Consider the following 15,908-nt stretch of genomic DNA (forward strand, 5'->3'; position numbering starts at 1 on the left):
ATTACATTTTTGCCATCCTGTTTTTTAACATGGCATAAAATAAAAGTGTCTACACTATATCTATTATTTAATTGATAAAATATGAGCCCGTTTAGCAGCATACTATCATCTTACTTTTACTGTGTAGCAAACTGTGTAAAAAGGTCCTTATCTAGACTTATCTAGGGGACCTATTGTGCAAAATCTGTGTAAAGAGATTCTGAAAGTTTCAGGAAACAAATATTCGCTCTCTTTTTGTCCTTATCCATTTATATAAAAACCTGTCTGAAAATGAGCTGATCAGATTTTGGCCACTTCATGATGTCATAAATATGTTTTGGCTTGTGTGACCATTAGCCAATCACCAACCAAGGTAACCCCCGCCCACCTTATCACCTGAATCTCCTCCTAGAGCACCATTGTGTTCTTTTTAACCAAATATCTCTCAGAGGGGCGTGGGGAGGGGCTCCTTATTTTCATCTAAAGTAAAAGTCAGAGAATCAGCACTTTTGAAACAGGGCTGAAACAGAGGGGTTTATGGGATGCTACAATGCATGATCTGTTTGGTGTTTCGAGCAAAACACTTCAGAGACATGTTTTGTATATATCTGAGACCTATAACATATTGATGAAAAACAGTATAATAGGGGACCTTTAATACCTAAAAGGCCTCAAGATCAGATCATGACTAGTGCAAAGTCCATATCCTTTTTTTAGATACCATTATTCAAATTACAAAGCACACACTTCATAGTGACCCGAGGAGTTTGCTGACCCCTCGGAATATGGGGCCCATTTAGTCTGAATAGTAATCCAATGATGGTTAAATATACTGGTACTCTTTAGGATTTCAAATGTTGTCATGTATTTCATTGCCTTAATCAAAATCTTGGATTTCTATCTTACAATAAATAAATGATGAACCGAAATAGCCTACACTCTCTGCAATTTCTCCCAACTTTAATCAATATAACATTTTCCTACGGTGAAGTAATGATGAATTATAATAATACCCTTTACAAATATTTTGATTAAAAAGCCAATCCATACAATTCCGAAGAGTAAATAAAAAAACGTAGTCTGGAATATAAATCTTACTTTCCCAAAACATATGGTTGGTAAAATCCAGGTTGTGTCTATTTGACAGAAGTGGATTGCATCTGTCTATGTTCCTTATCATATTATTACACACCACTAATGCACATCAGGGGGGAAAGCCTATAATCAAAGGAAAACCTCTTGCCCTGACTATTTCTCCTAGTTGAGCTAAAATCGCTGTAAAGCATATGCCTCTCGTGGCACAACTGCTTAATTAACAATTTCCCCAGCTGGAGACCTCTTCGATGTGCCACAGGCAAATCCATTATTGTCAGTATAGGGGAGGATAATAGGTATTTTGCTCGCTTTGCATTTGCTGTATGTCTTATCTTGCATGGTAGGCCTAGTAATATTAAACGAATATGGGTGCTAAATATATCTAAAAATACGGTTTTAAAAGATCAATCTGGTAACAAACAACTCTAATCTCACACCTCATCCTACAGCAGTGAAGGTCTACATTGAGCAGGCAAAATATTATGTGGGAGTCTATTACCCTGATGAAGGTTTCTCGTGCAGTCAATTTACTCAAGCGTTGTACAAATTCTGCTTCCTGACGATTTGATTAACACACAGTAGTCCATAAATAGATAAAACCAGAAAAAAAACATGTTGTGGAGCTTTTTGGGGGCGATAAATAGTCTGGGGTCAAGAGCTACCTGGAAGTCTAAACAAAGGGCAGTTAAACCCTTTAACGCCACTGCCTGTAGAACATTAGCGACTGGCGACATCTAGCGGTTAAAAGTAAGTCATGCGGGACACTGGACACTCAGGAGTTCACAGTGTGTCTTATTTAACTAACTGAAAGGCTATCCATTAATACGTTGACATTATGATGCTGCTTCCTTGCTGTTTTGCTGCCTATCGATATTGAGACATTTTATAAATAGGTTCGGATGACAGCTGTGTCCAGATCCTCCTCTTTCAGTTAGTTCAACGAGAGAACAAATCACAATAGGTGTGTGTAATAACACAACGTAAAGCGAATGAGTGTGTATGTGTGTGTCAGCAAGGACCCTAAAACAAAACTAACAATTTAATATAACACTGGACCATTTAGATAACGTGCGTAAGGCAGCGCACATTTGCATTGGGCGCACGAAGGGTGGAAGTGGAGTGGACGGGGTATTCAGGCAAATCAGACAGGCAGTTAGTGGGATACATGCTTCTCATAAATCCAACAGGGTTTAGAATATTTCTGACACATGACGCAAATGTGTCTCTAAAGTAAAACCAGATGTTCTTACTTGTCATAAAGTGACTGTTAACTTACAAACCTAGCTTGTTAGCTGGACAGCTAGTGATAATGAAGAGTCGGACAATCAGCTAGTGTTACACCGGCTAATGCTGCTTTAGCCATCTTCCTGTCACTGACATCACTCCTTACGCTGACGATATGAGATGTGTGCATGACTTTTTATCTGATGGACATGTTATTGCTACCCGTTTTTCATTATGGACAGCGATCTCAGCAATTGAAGGCCCCAGATTGGAGACAATGGCAAGCTAACCTGGCTAGCAAGTTGCCTTTGCTGCTAAGCTTGCTAAAAGCTGGTGCGTGTCTGCAGCCGCACTAGACACGTCGAGGTATGTTATTTAACCAGCCAAGCTCTGCCTGTGGTCTGTTTGTTTTGGTCATTATCTACACGTGACAGCACATGCTAAGGGAGTTCGCTGTATATGTTCCTATTAGCAAGCAGGACAAAGTTTGTTTACTTATTGTTGTGATAACTATCGTTAGCTAGCTCGCTAATAGCTAACTCCAAGCTAGCTAGCAAATGATCCGGGGGAAATAAAAAGTTTGAAAACATCAGGCAGGTGGATAAAGTGAGTATAACTGCTAGATATGTTAAACTATCCAATTGTGAAAACATTTCAGTGTTCAGGGCATCAAGTCTTTAATAGTGTCAGGATAAAATGACAGGATATGTAATGTCAGGAAACTTAGCCTAGCAATTTGTTATTTTAGGTAGGAAAGCCTCCTCTTGCTCTCATTTCTTCTTGATCTCTCAAAAATAAATGCTAAGTAAGCACCGTTTTTTTGTTTTGATTTATTTTGCCCTCGTGTCAAAACTGTGTTTGAGTGTTATTTGCATCTATGTTCACCATATGTGACACCTGTTACCCACTGCAGGTGTCTTCACCACGAATCAGGTGGATATGACAGACCAATTCACAGCAGCTTGTAGTCAACCGTTGTTTCCCAACCAAGACCAGGCTATGGCCGGCCAAGAATCATTCCCCCAGCAGCCCTACTCCAACATAATGTCTTCACAATCCAAATGGGTGAGCAGCAGCAGAACTGAAGACACTGACCTGATCATAACTGAGGATCTGCTCAGTAATGGCACCTGTGAGATTGAGACAATGGTAGCATTACACTGTCCTGGCGAGAGTGAAGATGTCATTGTTGAGGGTGACCACCTTGCACTAACCAATGATGGCATTACAGAGATTTCTAACAGTGACCTCTCTCTACCTGAGGTCTGCATTTCTACCAACAGCAATAGCTTTGAGGAGGATATGAACTATGAGGTGCAGCAAGCATATCGGATATTTAATGGCTTTCTCTTGGACAAGCACAAAGGGATCACCAGCCCGTTCCTCCAGCCAATAGGCCAGCAGGAAGCCCAGCATGGTATTGGAGGCGTGCGGGGCTGGAGTCAGGCACAGCTCAGGCAGTTGATGTGCTTGCGAAGGATGGAGGAGAAGTTTATCAACCAAGAGTACGAGACCATTACAGAGTTTGTTGCAGACTTTAGGCTGATGTTGGAGAACTGTTACCGTTACCATGGGGTGGACCACTGGATATCCAAGCAGGCTCAAAAGCTGGAAATCATGCTGGAGCAGAAGCTTACATTGCTATCTAGGTAAACATCATTTAAATACACTGTCTAGCCAATTTATTAGTTGGCAAATGTTTAAACCCACTATACTGCTATCGTGTATTTTACGTCACATGCATGATAAGTTAGTGTTGCAAGGCAATACATGTTTCTCTGTCAAGGATAGCCCTCAAACATTTTCTAAATAGCGTATTTAAAAAATGCCATCTATGAAATGTGTTCTAAATATAACAGTATAATTACATTTTTTCCATCCTGTATTTCATCATGGCATAAAATAAAAGTGTCTACACTATATCTATTGTTTATTGATAACATATGAGCCTGTTTAGCAGCATACTATGATCTTACAATAATGGTTCTCAAAAACATGTTTTAAAAAGGTAAACAAATCTATGCATTTTAAACAACTCTTGTTAAATTACATGGCTGCTAGGTTACAGTGGTGTAGATATACTGTCTTTTTATTTCAACCAATACTGACCTCTATAAAACAGATTTTTTTTCTGTCATTCCAGGACACTGCGAGAGAAGACTACTTTGGCAGTGACGTCTAAAGGACGTTTTGGTGCAGAGGAGGAACGAAGTTCAGGTGGCACCTCCACGAGGAGGAGGCTGGCACCTCGTAGCCTGGCAACCATCATTGTTGGTGGACATGAGTCTGTCATGGTTCAGGCCCTACGGATGGAAGAACAACAGAAGGCCAAGGAGGAGAAGAGGTGAGTGAATATTTGATAAAGGAAAAAAAAAAGATGCTGTCGTAAACCCACTAACAATATACATATTTTGTCTTACTTTTCAGGCAACGTGAGCTTGAGAAGAAAGAAGCAGAGGAAATGTCAGCCAAAGAGGTGGAAGAGTGGGAGCAGAATTTGCTGTCTCAGGCTTCCCCCCATACTGTGGACACACTTTGGGAAATCCCTGCTATAGGGCACTTCCTCTGTCTGGCTCAGTCTGCACTTAACCTCCCAGAGATTGTGTTTTTTGATCTGGAGCGTAGTTTGCTAATGCCCCGATGCAGCCTTCTTCTCTCCAAAATAATGTCTTCCCTGCTGTCCCCATCCCAGCGAAGGGCCACTCTGCACCGCCGTCCTGTACTGCCTTACCGTCGCTGGGAGTCAGAGCTCAGGCAGCGGGTCATGGGCTGGTATCGGTCCGTCGGTGCCTCCCATAATCAGCCAGGTCGGGCTGAGCAGCTGGGACTCTGCTACACATTTTTCAGCACCCTTGGAGAGGTGAGTCCTATGGAAGAGAAACCCTTTCACTTACTGCCCTTCTACCAGAGAGTATGGCTTCTGAAGGGGCTGTGTGATCATGTGTATGAGACACAGAAACATGTGCAGGATGCTCTCCTGGCCCAGCCAATCCATGAATGTAGGGAGTCTATTTTGGGATATGACAGCAAGGACAATGCCTATATACATTTCCCACATTTCTGTGGGGCAGACCTGAGGATATACTGCCAGAGCCCCAGCACAACCCCAGTGTCCCCTTTCCCTTCTGTGTGGGTCAAAAGGGTTGATATAGAGCAAGGGACGGAGGGTGAAGAGTCGGATGGAATGAAAGAAGAAGGGGTTACAGGTGGCGGTGGGTGTTATGAAGGCTCAATGGACACAGGAGAGTCTGATGACTTTGGAAAGGGGAGAGCAGAGACACTCAGGGGTTTAAAAGGGGAAAATGGGGATGGACAGGAAGATAACATATTTCAATCCTGGTCATTGAAGAAGAAGGAGGGGTCTGAATCAGTGTCCTCTGATGAAAACTCCTGTGAAGATAAATTGGACTTTAAAAAACACATTAATTCCATAACACTTTCACACACAAGTCCTATTGGTGGAAGTGATGCAGGAATACATTTGAATACAGAGACTGTAGAGCTAGAGCATCAAGCCAAGCAACGGACATTAAAACAGGAGCAGGGCCTCTCATTGGGCTCAATGCGCACCATTAAAGCAGAGATACAGGAGCCCTGTCTGAGTGTAGGGGAGCACAGCTACACAGGCAGGTCACCTGCTCGCTTGGTGAATCTTGCCTCCCCTATGAAACCAATCAAAAGGGGAGGAGGAAGTCCCAGTCAGGGGCAGCAAAGGTCTTCCTGTCTGGATTGTTGTAAAAGCAAAACTAGTAATGTTGAATCTAAGGAGCACGACTGCAGCTGTGGCACATCAGGGATAGCAACACAGTTGTCTCCCGAGAGTTCTCAAAATTCAAGTGATGAAAGGGTGAATGAAAAAATCTGGCCTAAGAAAAAAAAGCGAAAGAAAAGGCGAGGGAGGGAACAGCTGCCAAGGGTGAAAGGGGAGCACAAGCAGCTGCAGCCTGTGGACAGGATGAGGCTGTCCCCAGCGGAGACTACCAAGTCTGCGGTGCGGAAAATTGCCACACCGATCAATAGAAAAGACAGGAAGAGAAAACATAAAACAGGTGAGGAATAAAATGCACACTTCCTTCATTTAATTTAATATTTAGTTTATGTTTTTGAATAATAACTTGTTGGTTCAGTGTTTATATCTGCTATCTTGTTGACAGGAAAAAAGCTGGAATCTTCAATGAAAATTAAAGATGAACCTTCAGTTGAGCCATCATTTAAGGTAGTTGCACTGAAATATACTCTTATTTCTTTAGGAATGTATTTTGAATGCTATATTTATTGAGTTCACATTAACAATCAAATGTTATAACCAGTCTTAGCATACTCCTGTCCTTTTTTTTGATTTTCTTATGCAATCATGTTGTTATTTCTCTTCTGTAGTTGGTATGCTGCAGTCTTGAGGGGCTGCGAGCGCTGATCAGTAAGACAGAAGATGAGCTTGATGATCTGGAGAGCACCAAAAAGAGATTGGTAAGGGGCATTCTAAGTTTTGCAAAGAGACTCACTTGCTCGAGAGCCTTTTGCTTTTGGTGGAGAATGCAATGCAGTCGAACCTTTGCTCATATCTAATCCTGGTGACTTTAATAAAGTTTCGTCTGCATGTTTGGACTGACAGGGTCGGTGGTACCACAGGAGAGAAGCAGTAAAAGACCTCCACAGCACTCTAATCAGACTACTGAATGAGCTTTCACTCTGGGAACCCAAACTTGTAAAAGCCTTCCAAAGGAACAGGTATTACTTATTTGACATTTAAGAGGACCACCACAGCCACATACATAATCATGTCGCACATAGTGTTGGAAAGATAATACAAAGTTCACTCTCCATAAAAAGCCTACATGCACAGTATCTCAGCTTTTCTCAGAAATTTATAAATATACAACTGAATTTTACATTAAAGAACATTTATAACCAAAATGAACAAGGATCACATTTTTTTTTTTAAAAACCTCTTTGGGTCTTCAAATGATTGCTGGACTGAGATAAAACCTTGCTCTATCTTTTTCTTCTCTTGGTTCTACATCAGGCTTCGTTTGAAAAAGGAATGTAATGATTTCAAGAAGCACCCAGAATACAATAACTTTGTGCGTGAGGAGTGCATTTCATCATCATCATCATCAGATGAGGATGATGATGAGGATGATGAAGAGAGCGGTTTGGGAAAGGAGTTGTGTTCACCCTTGGATAATTACAGAAAATCCGAAGAGGAAGACCTGGAACATATGGTTCCAAGAGGTCTTTGGAGTGGAGGTACAGTATTTAACTTTGAATCTCACGTTTTGGATTTTGACTGTAATTGAAAAATGTGTTTTCCTTAAGGCTATAGATACACATTTCTGGTCTTATTATACACGTATAGATGGCTAATTAATCAGTGCATCCCTAACAGACATCTTTATTATTTTTTCAGCCACTAACAGAGAGTTTGAGGCAGAGTCTGCTGGAGAAAAAATGATGACCTACTTACCCCCCAACCACCTAAAACCATCCCTTTCCAGCACAGAGAAACACATCAGTCCACTGACAAGAAGTCAGGCTGGCAGCAGTATCAATCATTCAACCCCTGAATCTAGGAAACATTCTCGATTCGACCTGAGATCATCAAATCAATCCAAGGATTCCATCTCAACCCAGGCTCCACTATTACCCAGAACCCCCATCCTCCATCCCACCACTGGACTACCTAAGGGCTACACGCCCATCCCCACCCTGCTGGCTAAGAGTGTGGGAAACAAAGTGACCTTAATGAAACGGCCTGCTGATTTTACTACACAACTTTCAAAAGCACAATGTTCTCCATCCAGTTCGCGACAAATACAGATTCAAGGACTTAAACAAACAGAAGTACTAAGACAGCCAGGATTGGCTACAGCTCTTCCTAAATCGCAACAGGGGAAACCAACACAGACTTTACAAAATAATCCTGGCCAAGTTGTGTACACAGTACCTGACAGGCTGGGTCACCTTGTGAGGAAGGAGAGCCCAGTCAAGATCTCTGTTCATCCTGTTGTGGACCAGAACACTGGGGAGAAGATCATGCAGCAATTGGTGATTCTGCCTTCTAAGCTTCTCATTAACAACACTGAAGAAAATGTGTTTTCTAAGGGCGTTCAGGTCCCACTTTCTAAAGTGGCCGGCCCCTTCTGTATGTCTACCAATGTGCCTGGGTTCACTATTCCCGAAAACAAAATCCCTGTTCAGCAAGTGGCTCCCTTAAAATATGCCAGGACACCTTCTCCTTCCCCTCATCTAAACACAGCAGGGCTCAAGGGGATACAGTTTTGCAGTCCCCAAGCTAGCAAACCACAAAGTGTCATGCCAAACCCCTCACCGATCCCCACTCCTTCTCGTGCAGTTTCTACTGACCCTGATAAACCCACGTACCCTAAACAGGAGCTTAAGACTGTATGTATCCGTGACTCGCAGTCCATCCTGGTTACAACTAGAGGAGGCAACACGGGCATCGTCAGGGTCCAGACCTCCTCAGACCAGTATGCTCTTGGTTCGTTGACCAACAGTCCAGTCATCACCATCTCACCCCAGTTTAAAGCCTTCCTCATATCCAAGGCTCATTCTGCACAATCTCAGACTTCCCCTTGCACCGTCCCAGCGTTGACAAATATACCAGTGGCCCCAAATCAGGAGCAGGTTCCTGCATTCACTGGTGGCATTTCTGTTACACGTCCAGGAAGCCATACAGCAAGCACCACGGTTACACAAAATCAAAGCCCCAACACATCAACGAATTCAGCAAAGACACCCGCTCTTGGTTCTCATTTTCAAGCTTCATTAGGAAAAAACACAGTTGCTGTCTCATCATTGAGTAATTATGGTGTTCCCCAAGTTCTCACACAAGCTGAGTTCAACAAGACGGGTTTGAAGAGGGCCAGTACAGAGGAGAGATCCCAAGTTACTAAATTCATTCTAGTTACTCCCTCTTCTTCCTCTAATTCAGCCTTATCAAAAGGTAAACCCTCTTTCACCAAATCACTTCCTGGTTCAAGAGTCATGTTCATCAACCAACCCACAGCGACATCATCCATAACCTCTATGGGAAGCTTTCCTAAGCCGACAATAGCGCCAGGGGCGAGTGGACAGCTGCTGAGCACTTCCTTATCAGGTCAGACTCTACAGATGGCATCGAGCACAGGCCAACCTGCGGTCAACTCAGAAGCTTTCAAGAACATCACTCTGCCCTCAGGTGGGTTGGTCTGAGTTGATGAACTGTTATTCTCATGTCTGCTCTATTTATATTTGGGTTCAGTCAGTACATTTTTAAGCTGACACGATTAGTCAATAGAAGAAGATATTGGCAACATATCTTACAAATGTTAAAACCAATATACATTTTCTGATTCAAACCTCTTTTAGGCCGAACCAAACAAGTCATTTCAAGACAAAAAATGTGTTTATGTAGTTTTTACAATTATTATCTATTATTATTTTGAAAATAATTGGAATATATTGTAAGAAATTGTTACTTTCAGCCCTAGAAAATGCTGCAAGAATGGGACATTTTCTATTTAAACATATAGAAATAGCAGTTGGAGGAATGTAAAACCTTATTTTGTAAATTTGGTAAGACTAATGCCATACATTTAGCCCAATTATCAGTGTTGAGCTACTCAAACAAATATCTCTTGTGTGTCTCCAGGTGTTCAAATCCAGTTGTCAGGGAAGACAACAACCATTGGACAGACCATAGGTGCTCTGTCGCGCTCTCCTGCTAAGAGCACACCAGAAACAACCCGTCCATCAGCCACCACCACTGGTCTGGTCCCAGTTACAAGTTCAAATACCATCACAAGTTGTTCTGCTCAGCTTGCCTCTCAGGCGTCTCAGACCCCGAGCTCTAAGGGTATTTCATCCTTCAACATGATCTCCCAACCATTCTCTTCCACATCTACTTCTACCACTCTGCCTGCAGGAAACATCAACAAGAAGGCCGGTGGTATGCCAGCAGGTCGCTTGTTCAGCAACTCAACTGCTCAGGTAACTACTGCTGTGCAGAGTAACCTAGCTCAAACCTCCACATCCACGCTTGTTCATCAGCATTCAAATATCCAAAGTGGCATTGGTCAAGAAATCACTTCCTTCTCACCTCCCCAAACAACCATCCCCTCAGCATCAACCACCAATACCCCGTTCACCACCTCCACTCCTGGCACAATCCAGCAGCGCATAGTCATCAATACCTCTAAGCCCCTTGCTGCCGGTACACAGATCCTCCTCAACAATGCACGTTTTGTAGTCCCTCCCCAGGGTTTGGGCCCAGGCAGCCATGTCCTCATCATCTCTAACCCTGCGCCACAAAAAGTGCCTCCTGCCAGTGCCGCCAGCACTGGAGCATCAGGTCCTGCCCAAGTGGCAAGTCATGTCACTGTAGCCCCTCGAGCACCAAGTTTACCCCAATGCCCCGCCAGGCTGCCTGGTGTGCCAGCCGCGAGTTCTCCTTTTGTAGCATGCACACCTGCTGTTGGTCCATCGTTGCTAGCAAATACTTCAAATGTCCCGCCATGTCCGGGCTCCACGTGGTTACCCAGTAAAACAAAAGTAGTGTCTGCTCTGCCGAGACTGCCAGCTGCACAGGTCTGTAACTTTGCTTCTCCACCTGGAGGCACACCCTCTCTTATGTCATCACCACCTAGGTTTGGCAGTGTACCAGCTCTAGTTTCCCCAGTGGTAACCAGTGCCCCTGCTCTCAGCTCAGCACTCACTACCTTCAGGTTAGCTGCTGGCACTCCTATACCAGCTGAATGTTCTACCATTTCACCTGCAGTAGCATCCCCCTTGTCAAGATTGTTTGCACCTCTATCATCATTGCCTGTTTTATCAAGCCCTTCAGCTGTTGCCCGGCCCAGCACTGTCACACTGCCCCTCTCCTCAGCAGACGCCCCAGCTTTGCGTTCTTCTCTTCCTGCTCAGCAGGTGGTTTCAGCAACAACACTGGGCCCAGGCACACAGCAGACAGCAGTTGGAATTTCAGCCTACTCCACAGCTCCATCACAGGCTTTGCTGCACATGGGACTAGGCAACATAGCAGTCAAAAACATGGCGCCTGCAGTCATGCATCCAGTTCTTGCTGGCACACAGACACAGGTACTGCCCACAGTGGCTGTCCAGCCAATTGTAAGTACAGCGTCTAGGATGTAGACGCTGCCCATTGCTACAGTTACACCCAACGGAAGCACTCAACACCTGTGAAACAGCGCCTGTGGTCACAGCGCTCTCCTCCAGAAGCACTGTAGTAAGCACTCCATCACAACCAATCACATCACTGAAGACAAACACCATCCTACCACCTTTCGTTTCGACCAATCAAGCACTTGAAAAGCATACCAGTGTAGCATCCAAGCTACTCATTAGTCCTGATGGTGCTGTTTTGAACACAGTTCAGTGCCGGGTCAATTCAGTTGAGCTGACTGCCTGCCTCATACCGCTGGATGCACTGCTGGTTTCCCCCAACAATTCCACTGGAGCTCTACACACACAAGATTCCCCTTTACAACCTTCACACACAGACAGAAAGTGAACCGATAATCTCAGACTTTGACATCCATGTGAAGACTCAGATGCCACCTTTCAGATGCCTAGTTTTTCCAGGACTCATATCATCTTGTAGAAGTCCTGGGGTTAGTTGAAAACTGCTGTCCAGCTGTAGTTTGACTTACATTTAGAATGTAGTAGGTTATACCTTCCGGTTAGAACATCTTATAGGTAAAAGGTATGCTCAGACATACTGAACATGTGTACTGTGATGGTTTTCACAAGTGGAAAATGGGGAGGTTGCCCTAAGATGAATGTTGGAGACTTTCCTTTTTCTTAACTTTATGGCCAGTAATGTTATAAAAGAGCAGGGTAGATGCAATGAAGTTCAACTCCGGTATTTGTAATACTTTTCAATGCCATAACATACTGCTTCAATAAGGAATAATAGGATACTATTCACCAGTACAACTTGGCTTTACTTTATGTCTGTTTTACAATACGGATTGTTCAAATCCAGATTGTCATGTGGTCCTCTACAATTTAGAAATATTGATACATTTGTACTACATGTTGCACCCCATATACAATGTTTTAAATTCACAGTTATTTATTTTTACCATAGATTTTTCAACAAATATTTACTAGGTACATTTTCATTGAACAAATGTGGACGTTTCTGCATGGGAATAAACAATGCAACTGTCCCCAGCAAGTGTGTTTGAGCGGCTTCATTATAGACAGACTTGTGGAATCCTTTATTTATTTATTGAATCAACCTACAGTATATACAGTACATCGTGTTTGTTCATGGGAATAATTGTACAAAGTGAGGAATAGGATAGTTTCACATAATGGTACATTAAGCTACAAGGTATAAGGCACTCGAGTGACATAAAATGACATACAATCAGACTACGGATGAAGTTTAGAGTTTGTTGTCCAGTATTTTCCTTTCTTCTTCAGACATCTTTACATCTTCTAGAAGTCCTTTTAGGGGGAATATGGAGGGGGCATTGGCCCTGTAGACATCTTTTCGTAGGCTGGAGGAGCATTGGGAAGCTGAAATAGATTGGAACAAATACATCTGGATAAAACGGCTGTAAACAAAGTTTCCAAACACAGTCAAGGTAATATATTTCATTGAATCTCTATTAAGTTTTTAAGGATATTGAATATTTAAACCCATGTTGCCTTTGTATTTAAGGCTTTATCTACACATGGAATTCAGCACTGTTTGTTTAAACAACCTTGGGCTTTGTATCACATTAGATGTTTCAGTATGATTACTCTTAGAACTGGTGACTTCTGCAGCATTAAAGGACATTGTGCTTTTCCAACTTCATCTCACATGTGAGGGTGCTGATCTGCCCCCCACCCCCTTCACTTTTCCCACACATGGATACACATACCTCCCTCGGGAATTAAACATTTGTAAGACCTACCCCTGGTCTGATGACACAATAATCCCCCTAAAGGCATTCATTACATCAGCTTCACGTGTTTTACACTTTTGTACTAAACAAGTAGCCTTTGTCGAGGACTGTATACAGAGTTAAGGAATAGGAACTGTTGATTTAAAAGATTATAGCTATAATTAATATAGGCAAATATAATTATATGTATCCAATTGTTGACTGTGTTGCCAGTTTCCTGTGTTTGCAAATTCTTGATTTAGGTACTGTGATACAGGAAATTCAGTGATGGGGTAACTTCCTATGCCTCACCGCTGATTTGAAGCTGCCAAAATCAGTGAGAGCCGTCTTGTTATCTGCTGAAGTTCCTGTCTCTGAGAAATGGACTTCTGTCTGACGTGGAGACCCCGATCTAGGGCTCTGCAGGCAAGAGAAAGATTTATGAAAGTTATGAAAACAGATCAAAAAAATTAAGAAGGTGTGATATAGTGGGGGGAAATACAGTAAAGTAGAGTGGAAAGATATGTAAACAAGACTGGTATTTCACAAATGGTCGCACCCTGATTATTTTGTAGCCACTCCTCTTCTTGAAGTACCAGCAGCCCATGATGAGGAGAGCTGCCAGGATGACCACCAGCAGAACTATACCCACTGCCCTGTTTTTCACAACCAAATTCATTTTCAGTTAATGGATTTATCTATTATATTGTCATATCAGTTTTATTATATTCACCACAATGTAACAATAGAAGAAGAGGAAGATCATAATACAAAAAAGCTCCATGGAACACAGGCATTATTTTCTGATTACAAAAAAAAAAGTTACACATACTCCTCAGCTCTGACAAATCCTCCCCTGCTGCTGGAAAAATAAATGTTGAAGTCTCCACGAGGCATTCCGTCTGAACAATTACGCGGCATTAAGCTGAAAATCAACAGAAAATTCCTTCATAAACTAACCAAGTATGGACTAATACTTTGTACACTTTAATAAGACATTATGTACACAAAGGTTTTTTTAAAGTGTCTTTATAATAACAATTAATGCGAGACTATCATGTTAAGTCTGCTGTAATGAACAATTAAAATGCATTTGTCCAACACATTATTTTATCACCAGGTTGCATAATAATATAGTCTAGACACACTTATTTACCATGAAACTGGGCATTGTTTATTTGTTGCCTTTATATTACTATTTTCTTCTCATTAAGATGCAGCAATAGGAAATACTGTCATATTAACTATTTTATCCCAAAACTTTGAAGGATCTCATATATCCTCAAGTGTTCTAGCCTATTAGGAAAATATTATCTGTGACTGCTTTCCTCACGCCACTGCCCGGACTCTATGACTAATGCTTTAAACAAAAAAGTGAAAACATGATTTTTCTTTAGCGAATAACGAAAATTCGCATCTCAATGTGTCGTGTTTCACAACTCAACTTAGGCTGTATGAAATATGTAACTTAAAGCCTACAAATAAAAGCTTACATACGAATCAATAAGTTTTAATATGGTAAACCAATCGGAAATCTATCGATTATGCAACGTGGATCTCTTGATAGCACGAAGTGTCACTGTTATTCTGTTGGGTGACAGCATCACTTGTTTTAGAAGCAGTAAATGTTATAGTTTATTCAGAATTGATTTCAGAAAGTGTAAGGCAGCATCCAATGTATTTATCCCCTACTAATTCAGGTCATACCTATGTGGGTTGTAATATTCATTAAAAGCATCTATTTGCACAATACTACTCTGCTAGAGAAACAAACAAACGCACCATCATCTTACCAAATTGGATAATTCGAGTTCAGGGAGCAGCTCCTCTCGTCGGTCGGGATGCCTTCTCAGAATGACCTGTTCCTTAGCTCTGTGTTTCTCCCCTCCTCGGTTTGCCGGAGAACAGAGAGGGGCAGAAAACCCTCATGACCGTCACGGGATAGAGGCTCATGGATAAACCCATTGAAGTAGAGTAATTACCGTGAACCCCCGCGGTCCTGAACGCAACATTATTATCCACACGTGGAACTACAGGCGTCAGCTGCTGGCTTTTCATATGAGGGTGTCTCTGTCTGTGTGTGTGCTATTGTTGTTCCCACTTACCCTAATCCATGAGTTACAGTCAATGTATAGCTACTCTGTAAATAATAGATTACAAAATTGGTCGGGGATAGCATGTGCCTTGGTAATATTATGGTTGTATAAAAAAGAAAAGAAAAAGTTCCATAAGAAATATCAGTTGATTTAAGCTTCTTATCATAATCGTATAGCAAAGTAGAAACATGAATATTTCAACTGGTATATAACTGAGGACATTAGGCCTACTAATAATGTGTGTAACATGAAACCACAAGATGTGTCTTACCAGTGGTTCTCAACGTGGGGGGGGCAGAGGCATGCCATGGGGGGCGCGAGAGACCAGGAGGAAAAATGGTTATAAAAAAAAAAATCATATTTTTGAAAGATTGATTCGAAAATAATATGATGCAGTACAGTACTATTATATCTGGGTCTCTGTGTTTCATTAAAGCTCGTGTGTGTGTGTGTGTGTGTGTGTGTGTGTGTGTGTGTGTGTGTGTGTGTGTGTGTGTGTGTGTGTGTGTGTGTGTGTGTGTGTGTGTGTGTGTGTGTGTGTGTGTGTGTGTGTGTGTGTGTGTGTGTGTGTGTGTGTGTGGAACGAGCCATTTTGTGTGCGCGAGAGAGAGAGAGC

The 15,908-nt window shown here is 42.2% G+C and overlaps 2 protein-coding genes across 2 annotated transcripts; one reads left to right on the plus strand and one right to left on the minus strand.

Annotated features, from left to right (window-relative positions):
* Positions 1-2,189: 2,189 nt before the first annotated feature.
* On the plus strand, positions 2,190-11,451 carry LOC117456097 (uncharacterized bromodomain-containing protein 10). Its single transcript, XM_034095840.2, has 10 exons — positions 2,190-2,664; positions 3,212-3,947; positions 4,442-4,642; positions 4,726-6,347; positions 6,453-6,514; positions 6,676-6,765; positions 6,911-7,026; positions 7,322-7,545; positions 7,706-9,496; positions 9,950-11,451. Exons 2-10 carry the CDS (start codon positions 3,238-3,240, stop codon positions 11,446-11,448), a joined length of 6,315 nt encoding a protein of 2,104 aa, XP_033951731.1. The 5' UTR covers positions 2,190-2,664; positions 3,212-3,237; the 3' UTR covers positions 11,449-11,451.
* Positions 11,452-12,759: 1,308 nt separating this feature from the next.
* mlana (melan-A) lies at positions 12,760-15,027 on the minus strand. The gene is made up of 5 exons (XM_034096505.2): positions 14,990-15,027; positions 14,029-14,121; positions 13,756-13,852; positions 13,509-13,616; positions 12,760-12,843 (listed from the first exon to the last, which is right to left on the minus strand). Exons 2-5 carry the CDS (start codon positions 14,115-14,117, stop codon positions 12,775-12,777), a joined length of 363 nt encoding a protein of 120 aa, XP_033952396.2. The 5' UTR covers positions 14,118-14,121; positions 14,990-15,027; the 3' UTR covers positions 12,760-12,774.
* Between the last annotated feature and the right edge of the window lie 881 nt (positions 15,028-15,908).

This window comes from Pseudochaenichthys georgianus, chromosome 12 (assembly GCF_902827115.2).
Source record: "Pseudochaenichthys georgianus chromosome 12, fPseGeo1.2, whole genome shotgun sequence".
NCBI lineage: Eukaryota > Metazoa > Chordata > Actinopteri > Perciformes > Channichthyidae > Pseudochaenichthys > Pseudochaenichthys georgianus.